The 13,357-nt window shown below is 51.9% G+C and overlaps 1 protein-coding gene across 1 annotated transcript in view; it reads left to right on the forward strand.

The window, feature by feature from the left end:
• The window catches only part of Sptbn4 (spectrin beta, non-erythrocytic 4), a 105,194-nt gene that overhangs the window by 35,843 nt on the left and 55,994 nt on the right, over positions 1–13,357 (forward strand). The window contains exons 8-15 of the mRNA XM_045134055.1: positions 1,386–1,498; positions 1,730–1,917; positions 1,995–2,112; positions 2,791–2,949; positions 5,203–5,505; positions 7,506–7,656; positions 9,073–10,012; positions 12,655–12,792. Of these exons, the coding sequence (XP_044989990.1) occupies positions 1,386–1,498; positions 1,730–1,917; positions 1,995–2,112; positions 2,791–2,949; positions 5,203–5,505; positions 7,506–7,656; positions 9,073–10,012; positions 12,655–12,792 (2,110 nt within the window). The remainder of the gene's footprint in view (positions 1–1,385; positions 1,499–1,729; positions 1,918–1,994; positions 2,113–2,790; positions 2,950–5,202; positions 5,506–7,505; positions 7,657–9,072; positions 10,013–12,654; positions 12,793–13,357) is intronic.

A 13,357-nucleotide genomic window follows, 5' to 3' on the forward strand; every position in this document is an offset into this window, starting at 1 on the left:
TATCTGGAGTTTGTTTGCAGTGGCAGGAGACCCTGGCATGCTCATTCTCTCTCAACCTCTTCCTCTCTGTCTCTCCCTCTCTCTCTCAAATGAATAATTTTTTTTTTAATTTTTATTTATTTATTTATTTGAGAGCGTCAGACACAGAGAGAAAGACAGATAGAGGGAGAGAGAGAGAATGGGCGCGCCAGGGCTTCCAGCCTCTGCAAACGAACTCCAGACGCGTGCACCCCCTTGTGCATCTGGCTAACGTGGGACCTGGGGAACCGAGCCTCGAACCGGGGTCCTTAGGCTTCACAGGCAAGCACTTAACCACTAAACCATCTCTCCAGCCCACAAATGAATAAATTTTTAAAAAAGTAAGTTCTAGGTCAGCCTGGGCTAGAATGGAACCCTACCTCAAAAAAACAAAAAATAATAATATATTATATTAATTCATTATTATCATAGACAATTTCTATACATGGTCATGTGTCAGACACTATTTAATCTTGTGAAGTAGATCTCCACTGGACAGATACAAAAACTGAGGAGGGGTCTGGGGAGATGACTTAGCGGTTAAGGTGTTTGCCTGCAAAGGCAAAGGACCCAGGTTTGACTCCCCAGGACCCACATAAGCCAGATGTACAAGGTGACACATGCGTCTGGAGTTCGGTTATAGTAGCTAAAGGCCCTGGCACACCTATCCTATCTGCCTGTTTCTTTCTCTCTATCTCTCTCATAAATAAATCAATAAGTAAGTAAATAAATAAAATAAATTTTAAAAAGACTGAGGAGGACCTAGAAAGATGTCTTTACCACTCAGGTGCTTACTGGCAAAGCCAAAAGACCCAGGTTCCGTTTCTCAGAACTCACGTAAAGATGGATGCACAAGGTGGAGCATGCATCTGGAGTTTGTTTGCAGTGGCTAGAAGCCCTGGTGTGCCCATTCTCTCTCCCTCTATCTTCCTCATTCTCTCTCGCCCTCTCAAGTAGATAAATAATAATAAACAAACAAAGAAACCTGAGGAGTAGGGCTGAGGAGATGGCTCAGTGGATAAAGCACGTGTCACGCCAGCATGAGTACCTGAGTTCAGGTCCCCAGAAGCCATGCAAGGCTGGACACGGTAGCACACGTGTAATCCCAGCACACCTACCGTGGGATCGGAGGCGGAGACAGGAGAATGCTTGACCACTCGCAGGCCAGCTGGTCTGCTGAATGGGATGGAGTGGCGCAGGAGACCCTGCCTCAAACGAGATGCAGGACAGGGACTGACACCCGCGGTTGTCCTCTGACTTCCACACATGCACCCGCAGCCGCACACATGGACACACACACACACACACACACACACACACAAACACACACACACACACAAAGATCACACACTCCCTTTTCTGCCCAGATGTGAACATGGAGGCTCCGGACGAGAAGTCCATCATCACGTATGTGGTGTCTTTCTACCACTATTTCTCCAAGATGAAGGCTCTGGCTGTGGAGGGAAAGCGCATTGGGAAGGTAGGAAGGAGCCAAGAAACGGGGAGGGTGGGTGCCCGGGAAACCTCTCCTGGGCCTGGGGGATTAAATCTCCATGCTGCCATGGTACTTTCCACCCTCCCGGTGTGCCAGAGCAAAGAAAACCAACCAAACAAAAACCAATCAAACAAAAAATCAACCCTGTCCCTTGTACCTGGAGGTTAGATAGGCATATGGAACAAAGCTTGATGTCACCTTCCTTTGCTGGGTCAGGTGCTGGACCAGGTGCTGGAGGTGGGGAAGATCATAGAGCGCTACGAGGAGCTGGCGGCTGAGCTCCTGGCCTGGATCCACCGCACCGTGGGCCTGATCAGCAACCAGAAGTTTGCCAATTCTCTGAGCGGGGTGCAGCAACAGCTGCAGGCTTTCACGGCCTACTGTACCCTGGAGAAGCCGGTCAAGTGAGATTCAGCTCAAGAGGAGGGTGGTGTGTGTGTGTGGGGGTGGAGACAGGTGCCCCAAACTCATGCCTCTTTAGGTTTCAGGAGAAGGGGAACCTGGAGGTTCTGCTCTTCAGCATCCAGAGCAAACTACGGGCCTACAACCGTCGCCTCTACGTGCCTCGGGAGGGCTGTGGCATCTGGGACATTGACAAGGTGAGGTTGGGGACCTAAGGGAGAAAGAAACAAGATTGATTGTATATTATTCAAGGAAGTCATTCACATGATAGGTCTTTATTTTCATTTAATTATGAGAGAGAGAGAGAGGTAGGGAGAGAATGAGAATGGGTGCACCAGGGCCTCTTGCTGCTGCAAAAGAACTCCACACGCACTTGCCACTTTGTGCATCTGGCTTTACGTGGACACTGGTGAATCAAACCTGGACCACCAGGTTTTGCAAGTCAGTGCCTTTAACCACTGAGCTATCTCCCCAGCTCAAAATATTTTTTATTTGCAAGCACAGAGAGAAAGAGAGAGAGAGAGAGAGAATGAATGGGTACAACAGTGCCTCTTGCCACTGCAGACCAACTCCAGATGCCAGTGCCACTTTGCGTATCTGACTTTATATGGGTACTGTGAAATCGAAGCTAGGCCATCATGCTTGACAAGCAAGTGCCTTTTATCACTGAGCCATCTCTCCAGCTCATTCACATTATAGATAACAAGGACTGGGCATTCATTCTGACAATCTCCATGTAATAGCAGCATGAGGAAGTGATGCTTTTTCCTAATTTGCATACATGCTAGGAGCCGCTTGAGACCCGCAAAGCCAGGGTCATTAAACTGAGAGCGGTTGTTGGAATCTAAGCGCCTTCTCCTGTCTTCTTCCTGCAGGCATGGGGAGAGCTGGAGAAGGCAGAACACGAACGGGAGGCTGCCCTCCGAGCTGAGCTGATCCGGCAGGAGAAGCTGGAACTTCTGGCTCAGAGATTTGACCACAAGGTGGCCATGAGGGAGAGCTGGCTGAATGAGAACCAGCGCCTGGTTTCCCAGGTACTAGGTGTAGGGCTTGGCTAGGAGGTGGCGGGGAAGGGAGAGTGAGTAGGGCTCATAGCCCTGGGATTACAAAGGGAGACCTGATCTCTTGAGCAACAGGGAAGAGTTAAGTTTAGCCTTCCTTTTAGGTGACTCATGATGGGGGGAAGGAAATCTTAAATGATTTGTCTCATTGGTGGGTGAGGGGAATAGGCCTGATATCTTCAAGGTAACAGAAATGTGGAGCTTGTCTCCAGGAAAATCAGAGAGGGAATAATTAGTCTCTTCAGAAATGGGGGGGGGGGGTAACCTGGCATGTTGGTGCACTCCTTTAATCCCAGCACTCAGGAGCCAGAGGTAGGAGGATTGCTGTGAGTTTGAGATCAGCCTGGGACTACAGAGTTCCAGGTTAGCTTGGGATAGAACTACCTTAAAACACCTAAAAAAAAAAAAAAAAAAAAAAAAAAAAAGAGGGGGGCAAGGTGGAGCACACCTTTAATCCCAGCACTCAGGAGGCAGAGGTAGAAGGAACACCATGAGTTCAAGGTCAGCCTGAGACTACATGGTGAATTCCAGGTCAGCCTGGGCTAGGGTGAGACCCTACCACAAAAACAAAACAAGAAAGGGCCTGGCGTGGTGGCGTATGCCTTTAACCCCAGCACTAGGGAGACAGAGATAGGAGGATCACCAGATCAGTCTGAGCTAGAGTGAGACCCTACCTTGCAAAAACAAAACAAAACACACACACACACACACACACACAAAGGGGGGGTGTATTCAACTAGGCTGAGAGAAGGAGGGTGTATGCATTGTCCAGTGTAACTTGGGAGGACAGGGTTAGTCTTCTAAGCAATAGAATAGGGCAAACTTGGTCCCTGCCTCTAGGACAAGGCAGAACATGGGTTCTGTGTCCTGGGTAACAAGTAGAGGGTTAGAGATGGAAGGAAGAGGAGAGTGTGACTCATCTCCAGAGTAGCTGGGAAGGGTGTCTAGAGGAACAGACTGATCTCCAGGCTAACTGGGACTGGTCTTCCAGGAGAGTAGAAAGTGGGCCTGATTGCCAGGGTCATTGCCCGTGGGAGGAAGTAGTCTCCAAGGTAGCAGGAAGATGTGATTTCTAGAGTAGCCAAAGAGGGTGGGCTCCAAGGGAACAGGGTTATAGGTAGCCGTGATTTCCAGGGTAACTGAAAAGGGCGGTGCTGGCATCTAGGGTCTGGGGTGTGCATGGACCTGGTCTCCAAGGAGACGAGGGGAGAGTTTCCAAGGTTGTTCAGGATCAAGGCTTTTTTGTTGTTGTTGTTGTTGTTGTTTTGAGGTAGGGTGTCATTGTAGCTCAAATTGACCTGGAATTCATTATGTAGTCTCAGGGTGGCCTCAAACTCACACAATCCTCCTCTACCTCCGAGTGCTGGCATTAAAGGTGTGCACCATCACACCCAGTGTCAAGGCTCTTTTTAATTTTTAGTTTTATTTATTTGAGAGCGACAGACACAGAGAGAAAGACAGATCGAGGGAGAGAGAGAGAATGGGCGCGCCAGGGCTTCCAGCCTCTGCAAACGAACTCCAGACGCGTGCGCCCCCTTGTGCATCTGGCTAACGTGGGACCTGGGGAACCGAGCCTTGAACCGGGGTCCTTAGGCTTCACAGGCAAGCGCTTAACTGCTAAGCCATCTCTCCAGCCCTCTTTTTAATTTTATTTATTTGGTTTTTCGAGGTTGGGTATCACTCTAGCTCAGGCTGACCTGTATGGTCTCTGGAAGGCTCTTTTGAAAAATATTTATTTATTTATTCATTTGCTAGCAGAGAGAGGAGAGAGACAGAGAGATAGAGAACACCAGGGTTTCTTGCCAGTTTGCAAATGAACTCCAGATGCATGCATTACTTTGTGCATCTGGCTTTACGTGGATAGTGGAGAGCTGAGCCCACGTTGTTAGGCTCTGCAGGCAAGCGCCTTAACCACTGAGCATATCCAGCCTCAGGGTCAAGGTTCTTTTTTTAAAAAATTATTTATTTATTTTGTTTTGACAGAGAAAGAGGGAGAGGGAGAGAGAGAATAGGCGCACCAGGGCCCCCAGCCACTGCAAACGAACTCCAGACCCTTGTGCCCCCTTGTGCATCTGGCTAATGTGGGTCCTGGGGAATCGAACCTGGGCCCTTTGGCTTTGTAGGCAAACGCCTTAATTGCTAAGCCATCCCTCTAGCTCCCAGGGTCAAGGTCCTGAGTGGGCTGCTGAAGCAGCCCAGTGAGTGTCTGTGTCCTGCCCCTCCCAGGACAACTTTGGGTACGAGCTTCCGGCGGTGGAGGCCGCCATGAAGAAGCACGAGGCGATCGAGGCAGACACTGCGGCCTATGAGGAGCGGGTGCAGGGCGTGGCGGAGCTGGCCCAGGCCCTGGCAGCTGAAGGCTACTACGATGTCCGGAGAGTGGCAGCTCAACGTGACAGTGTCCTGCGCCAGTGGGCTCTGCTCACCGGGCTGGTGGGTGCCCGGAGGACCCGGCTTGAGCAGAATCTGGCCCTGCAGAAGATCTTCCAGGAGATGGTCTACATGGTGGACTGGATGGAGGAAATGCAGGTGTGGACCAGAGGAGGGGTGTGTGTGTGGGGGGGGGGGGATTGTCACAGGAGGGCTCAGGGAAGGAGGGAGGGAAGCAGAGCTCCAGAGGTGACAAGGACAAAGATGAAAAGCGATACAGAAGAGCGGGACATGATGGCGCACGCCTTCAATCCCAGCACTTGGGAGGCAGAGGTAGGAGGATCACCGTGAGTTCGAGGCCAGCCTGAGACTACATAGTGGATTCCAGGTCAGCCTGAGCTAGAGTGAGAGCCTACTTCAAAAAATAAAAACAAACAAAAGATACAGAGACTGAAAAGGCAAGGAGAAGCTAGGGAGGGCTAGAATGCAGGGCAGCTGCTCAGCTCGCCGAGTAGTTGTTGGTAGACTGGCACGCACGGTTCCGACCCCAGCACCACATAAGGCAGGCATGGTGGTCTGTGTGTGCCTGTAATCCTAGCACTGGGGAGGTAGGAGCAGGAGGATCCACAGTGAAAGGTCATCCTTAGCTACAGAATGCGTTCAGGTCAGCCTGGGCTACGTGAGGTCCGAGGGAGAGGTGGGAGAGAAAGAAGGGGGAGGAGAGGGGAGGGTGGAGGAGAAAGCTCACCAGGGAGATCAAGGGACATTATATGACATACACATAAAAAAGACAGTGAGAAAGAAGTTAGGTGTGGGTGCACCCACCTTTAATCACAGCACTCAGAAAGTAGGAGGATCGCCGTGAGTTTGAGGCCAGCCTGGAAGTACAGTGTTTGTTCCAGATCAGCCCTGGCTAGATTGAGACCCTATTTCAAAAATTACCTAGCTGGGCATAGTTGCACACATCTTTAATCTCAGCACTGGGGGAGGCAGAGGTAGGAGGATCGTCAGAAGTTCGAGGCTATCCTGAGACTACATAGTGAATTCCAGGTCAGCCTGGGCTAGAGCAAGACCCTACCTCAAAAAGCCAAATAAAATCAAATTAAAAAAGAAAGAGAGCCCTCAACTGATGAATGGATAATGAAGATGTGGCACATTTATACAATGGAGTTCTACTCAGCAGTAAAGAAAAATGAAGTTATGAAATTTGCAGAAAAATGGATGGATCTGGAAAGGATTATACTGAGATAACCGAGGCCCAGAAAGCCAAGTGCCACATGTTCTTTCTCATATGTGGATCCTAGCTACAGATGATTGGGCTTCTGCGTGAGAAGGAAAATACTTAGTAGCAGAGGCCAGTAAGTTAAAAAGGAGATATAAAGGGAAGATAAAGGAAGGGAGGAGGGTACTTAATAGGTTGGGATTGTATATATGTAAGTACAATGATTGAGATGGGGAGGTAATATGATGGAGAATGGAATTTCAAAGGGGAAAGTGCGGCGGGGGGAAGGGTATTACCATGGGATATTCTTTATAATCATGGAAAATGTTAATAAAAAAATTGTGAAAAGATTAAAAAAATTAAAATTAAAGAGAGAGAGAGAGAGAGAGTAGCCCAGGCTACATAGTGAGTTTGAGGTCTGGCTTATGTATCAAGATCCTGTCTCAGAAACAAACAAACCAAAGAAATATCTATGGCTCCATGGTGAAGTCAATTTGGGACAAAGAGAGACACTTACCAGAGATGCATAGAGAAATGAAGATAGGAAAGATGGAAACACAAAGAGGAAAGAGATGAAGGGAGAGAGGGAACAAGCAGAAACATGGAAACAATGAGATGGAGGGAACATTCAGAGACCTGGGATGACAGACAGCGAGAGACTGGAATTCCAAACAGCCCTGTTAAGAATGGAGCAGAGGCCAGGCATGGTGGCGCACACCTTTAATCCCAGCACTCGGGAGGCAGAGGTAGGAGGATCGCTGTGAGTTCGAGGCCACCCTGAGACTGAATAGTGAATTCCAGGTCAGCCTGGACCGGAGTGAGACCTTACCTCGAAAAACCAAAAAAAAAAAAAGAATGAATCAGAGGCTGGGTTGGGGACCCTGATAGTGAGCAGGCCCGAGACAGGCTCAGTACTGTACCCCTCCCCCCCCTGCAGACGCAGCTGCTGTCCCGGGAATGTGGACAGCACCTGGTGGAAGCGGAGGACCTGCTGCAGAAACACGCTCTTCTGGAGGGAGACATCGCGGCCCAGAGCGAGCGCGTGGAGGCCCTCAACGCCGCAGCCCTGCGATTCTCCCAGCTGCAGGGTGAGTGTGGGGAGCGGGACCTGGAGAGTGTCAGGGTGAGTGCCAAACGAGGCAAGGGCAAGTCCCCGGAGCAGAGGGACGAGGGGAGTCCCCTTGAGAACCGACACAGAGAGGCTGGAGAAATAGCTCAGTGGTTGCAGGCACTTGCGTGCAAAGCCTGACAGCCTGGGTTCGATTCCCCGTTACTTACATCAAGCCAGATGCGCACAGTGGCGTTTGCCTCTGGAGTTCATTTACAGTGGTAGGAGGCCCTAGTGCGCCCATTCTCAATCTCTCTCTCTCTCTCAAATAAACAAGTATTTTAAAAAGAAAATACACGGGGCTGGAGAGATGGCTTAGCGGCTGAGGTGCTTGCCAGCAAAGGCCCCAAAGCCTGACGGCTGGGGTTCGATCCACAGGACCCACGTAAGCCAGATGCACAAAGTGGCACATGCATCTGGAGGGTGTTTGCAGTGGCAGGAGGACCTGGTGCACCGTCATTCACTCACTCAATCATTCATCCGTTCTCTCCCCTTGCAAATAAAAGGAAAAAAAAAAAAAAGAAAAACAAATAAAACAGAACTTGGGGGAATCTGGGGCTTGCAGGGCGCAGTTTGGGGGACTGAGAGTTTGGTGAGTCAAGCCTTCGTGGATAGGGAGAAGGCATGGGCTGGCACAAGATAAGGTCAATAGATTATATTGCACATGCTTCTCTTAAAAAAAAAATCTGGGCTGGAGAGATGGCTTAGCGGTTAAGACACTTGCCTGCAAAGCCAAAGGACCCAGGTTTGATTCCCCAGGGTCCACATAAGCCAGATGCACGTGTCTGGAGTTCATTTGCAGCGGCTGGATGCCCCTCTCTTTCTCTCTCTTTCTCTTCCCCTCTCAAATAAATAAGTAAAAATCTTAAAAGTAATTATTTCTTTTAAAAATCACATGTATATATATATATATGTATTTATTTATTTGAGAGCGACAGACACAGAGAGAAAGACAGATAGAGGGAGAGAGAGAGAATGGGCGCGCCAGGGCTTCCAGCCTCTGCAAACGAACTCCAGACGCGTGCGCCCCCTTGTGCATCTGGCTAACGTGGAACCTGGGGAACCGAGCCTTGAACCGGGGTCCTTAGGCTTCACAGGCAAGCGCTTAACCACTAAGCCATCTCTCCAGCCCTTTATATTTTTAATGAGAGGCAGAGAAAGGGAGAGGGAGAAAGTAAGTATGGGCACAACAGGGCCTCCTGCCACTGCAAACGGACTCTAGATGGCATGAGCCACTTTGTGCATCCGGCCTTACGTGGCTAACTGAGGATTCGAACCCGGGGCCATCAGACTTCGCCAACAAGCGCCTTTAACGGGCCCGAGCCGTCTCTCCAGCCCCTCGCTCCTCTTCGAGGCCAGGCGCCCAAACCCAGTTTCCTTTCCCTTTTGCTCCAAGGCTACCAACCGTGCGACCCGCAGGTGGTGTGCAACCGCGTGAACCACGTGCACGGCTGCCTGTCGGAGCTGCGGGAGCAGGCGGCTCGGCGTCGCGCGGAGCTCGAGGCTTCGCGGAGCCTGTGGGCGCTGCTGCAGGAGCTGGAGGAGGCGGAGAGCTGGGCCCGGGACAAGGAGCGGTTGCTGGAGGCGGCTGCGGGCCCGGCGGGTGGAGCGCACGACCTGGCGAGCACGGCCAGGCTGCAGGCCCAGCACAAGATCCTGCAGGGCGAGCTGGGCGGCCGCCGGGCGCTGCTGCAGCAGGCGCTGCGGCGCGGCGAGGAGCTGGCGGCGGCGGCCCCAGGAGGTCCCGGCGGGGCCCGGGGCTGCGCGGACGCGGCGCTGCACGTAGCCGGCCTGGCCGAGCGCGCGGCTAGCGCGCGGCGCCGCTGGCAACGGCTGGAGGAGGCCGCGGCGCGGCGCGAGCGGCGGCTGCAGGAGGCCCGGGCGCTTCACCAGTTCGGGGCCGACCTCGACGGGCTGCTCGACTGGCTGCGCGACGCCTACCGCCTGGCCGCCGCCGGCGACTTCGGCCACGACGAAGCGTCCAGCCGCCGCCTGGCGCGCCAGCACCGCGCGCTCACCGGGGAGGTGGAGGCGCACCGCGGACCCGTGGGCGGCCTGCGGAGACAGCTGGCCACGCTGGGCGGAGGAGGAGGAGGAGGAGCCGCCGGGTCGCTGGTGGTGGCGCTGCAGGTGCGCGTGGTGGAGGCCGAGCAGCTGTTCGCCGAGGTCACCGAGGTGGCCGCGCTGCGTCGACAGTGGCTGCGGGACGCGCTCGCCGTGTACCGCATGTTCGGAGAGGTGCACGCCTGCGAGCTGTGGATCGGCGAGAAGGAGCAGTGGCTGCTGGCCATGCGCGTGCCCGACTCGCTGGACGACGTGGAGGTGGTGCAGCACCGGTGAGAGCCCCGGCCCCGGCCCGCAGGTCCTCGCCACCCCCACCCTTCACCCCATCCCACCCCCCACCCACCTCCACCCTCTCTCACCCCACTCCACCCCTCAGGTCCTCCCCACCCCCTGGCGAGCTCCTTCTCTATCTCTCTGCCTCTCTCCCTCTCTATCTCTAATAAGTAAATAAATAAAAATCTTAAAGATCTTTTTATCGGGCTGGACAGACGGCTTAGTGGTTAAGGCGTTTGCCGGCAAGGCCAAAAGGACCCAGGTTCAATTCCCCAGGACCCACAAAAACCAGATGCATAAGGTGAGGTGTGCAACTGGAGTTCGTTGGCAGCGGCTGGAGGCCCTGGCACGCCCGTTCTCTCTCTCTTCTTTTTTCCCTTTCTTTCTCTCTTTCTCTTTCTCAGACACACACACACACACGTATATAAAAGTCGATATCCAACAAATAAATAAATTTAAAATGTTTTTATTTTTTTTGAGAGAGGGGGGGTGGAGATAAAAGTATGGTCTTGCCAGGTCCCCCTGCCACTGCAGATGAACTCCAGATGCATGCACCACATCGTGCATCTGGCTTTATGTGGGTACTGAAGAATTGAACCCCAGCCAGCAAGCTTTGCAAGCAAGTGCCTTTAGCTGCTGAAACACTTCTCTGGCCCAGTTCTTTGGGTTTCACAGTTCTTATGCTTGCTCAGCTGGAATCAGAGATTCCAATCCCTGCTTGATTCTTTTTTGAAAAAAATATACATTATTTGTTTATTTATTTGAGATAGAAAGAAAGAGAGAGAGAGAATGGGTGCACCAGGGCCTCCAGCCACTGAAGATGAACTCCAGATGCATGTGCCCCCTTGTGCATCTGGCTTACATGGGTCCTGGGGAGTTGAACCGGGATCCTTTGGCTTTGCAGGCAAACACCTTAACCGCTAGGCCATCTCTCCAGTTCTCTTAAAAAAAAAAACAAACCCAAAACAGCTCTCTTTTATTTTATTTTTATTTATTTGAGAGACATAAACAGGTAGATAAGAGAGAGAAAGAACGGGTGCACCAGGGCCTTCAGCTACTGCAAAGGAATTCCAGACACATGCGCCACCTTGTGCATCTGGCTCACATGGGTCCTGGGGAATCAAACCAAGGTCCTTTGGCTTCTCAGGCACGTGTCTTAACCACTAAGCCATCTCTCCACCCCTTGCTTCGTTCTTACTCAGTTTGTGACAGACTGCAACTGCCCAATGTCTCTGGACCTCAGTTTGCCCATATGTAAAATGAGGTTGAATTTAGCTTGTGGTGAAAGACAGATGGGTTCATAGGTGTGAAAGACCTAACAAATGCCTGCTACAGGGAAGTCGGGGGACGGGTTGGGAGGGCTCCCACAGACATTTGATGTCAGTATTGTGAGGTTCCTAGTCACAACATGAAAGTACCCACCAAGGATTGGGGAGATGGATCAGTGGTTTAAAGTGCTTGTTTGCGCCTGGTGTGGTGGCATACACCTTTAATCCCAGAACTCAGGAGGCAGAGGTAGGAGGATCGCTGAGAGTTCGAGGCCATCCTGAGACTTCATAGTGAATTCCAGGTCAGCCTGAGCAAAGCCTGCTGGCTGGGGTTCAATTCCCTAGTTAGTACCCACGTAAAGCCAAATGCAAAAAGCAACCCATACCTGACCTGAAATTTACTCTGTAGCTCAGGCTGGCCTTGAATTTAAAGCTATCCTTGTACCTCATCCTCCCAAGTGCTGGAATTAAAGATGTGCGCCACACATCACGATTCACTGCTTTAAAAAGATCTCCCCGGGGGTTGGGGATATGGATCAGTGTTAAGCTTGCCTGCCTGAATTCAATTCCCTACATGCCCATATATGCCAAATGACCCAGGTTAAATTCCCCAGTACCCAAGTAAAGCCAGGTACACAAGATGGGGCATGGGTTTTGAGTTCATTTGCAGTGGCTGGAGGCCTTGGAGCACCCTTTCTCCAGGACCCGGTTTTGAATCCCCAGAACTCATGTAAGCCAGATGCACGTGGTGGCGCATGCATCTGGGGTTTGTTTGCAGTGGCTGAAGGTCACTCTCTCTCTTTCTACCTCTCTTTCTCTCAAATAAATAAGTAAAATATTAAAAAATAAAAACTGGAAAACGATCTCCCAGAATGCCCTGTGGAGGGCAGGTTGGAGCGCCTCCTGGTGACAGAGAACTCAGAAAGGCGGAGCTCAAACAGGAGGGTGCAGGTCGGGACCAGATTAGAAAGTCACATGGGCAAGAAACAGGGGCCAAGAGGCTGTGGCCAGTGTCCAAACAAGGCCCAGGGGTCAGGCACGACCAACTTTAAAGGGAGATGGTGGGTGTGAGGGCAGCAAGCACGTATATAGGAGGCCGTAAGGTTGAAGACAGATTCGAACGGGGAAAAGGCGGAAACTGAACTCGCGAGATGCGGAGGCCATGGGTTCAGGGTCACGCTCCGGGCCATGGTGGTGGGTGAGATGGTACAGTTGATAGACAGCCCAGAGAGCCTGGGGCAGAGTATTGAGGGTTATAACATTGTAGCAGCCACTATAGTCCGAGCTTCCTCGGACCAGAACCTGGAAGGGCTTGCTGCTTCAAAGCTAAGCAGTGGGCTGGTCCCCAAGGCTCCATCCATCCTCTTCCGCAGGTTTGAGAGCCTGGACCAAGAGATGAACAGTCTGATGGGCCGCGTCCTGGATGTGAACCAAACCGTCCAGGAGCTGGTGGAAGGAGGTCACCCCAGCTCAGATGAGGTGCGCTCCTGCCAAGACCATCTCAACAGTAGGTAGGTGGGGCCGGGGGCTGGGAAGCCTTCATGGGTATGTCATACGTCTTCCTGTCATTGCCTGCCACACTCACACCACCATGGAAAGCTGTGTGATTGCAAATTCCCTGAAATGTTAATGACCAACCTGATCAATCAGCAAGACCTTGACACAATTGGCATGCGTGGTACTAGATGACGACGTGCCAAAGTGAGTATGCAGAAGGGCTGGAGAAATGGCTTAGCAGTTAAGGCGCTTGCCTGCAAAGCCAAAGGACCCAGGTTCGAGTCCCCAGGTCCCGCTTTAGCCAGATGCATTAGGTGGCGCATGGTCTGGAGTTTGTTTGCAGCTGGCTGAAGGATCTGGAGCACCCATTCTCTCCCCCACCTCCGTGTCTCCCTCTTTCTTCGTCAAATGAATCAAGAATGTGAATGGGCATGATGTATGGGCCTCTGGCAACTGTAAACGAACTCCAGACGCATGGGCCACTTTGTGCATCCGGCTTTACTTGAATACTGGTCACTCAAACCCAGGCCGTCAGGCTTTGCAAGCAAGTGCCTTTAACCGCTGAGCCCTCTCTCTAGC

The sequence above is a fragment of the Jaculus jaculus genome, chromosome 14, assembly GCF_020740685.1.
Source record: "Jaculus jaculus isolate mJacJac1 chromosome 14, mJacJac1.mat.Y.cur, whole genome shotgun sequence".
Taxonomy (NCBI): Eukaryota; Metazoa; Chordata; class Mammalia; order Rodentia; family Dipodidae; genus Jaculus; species Jaculus jaculus.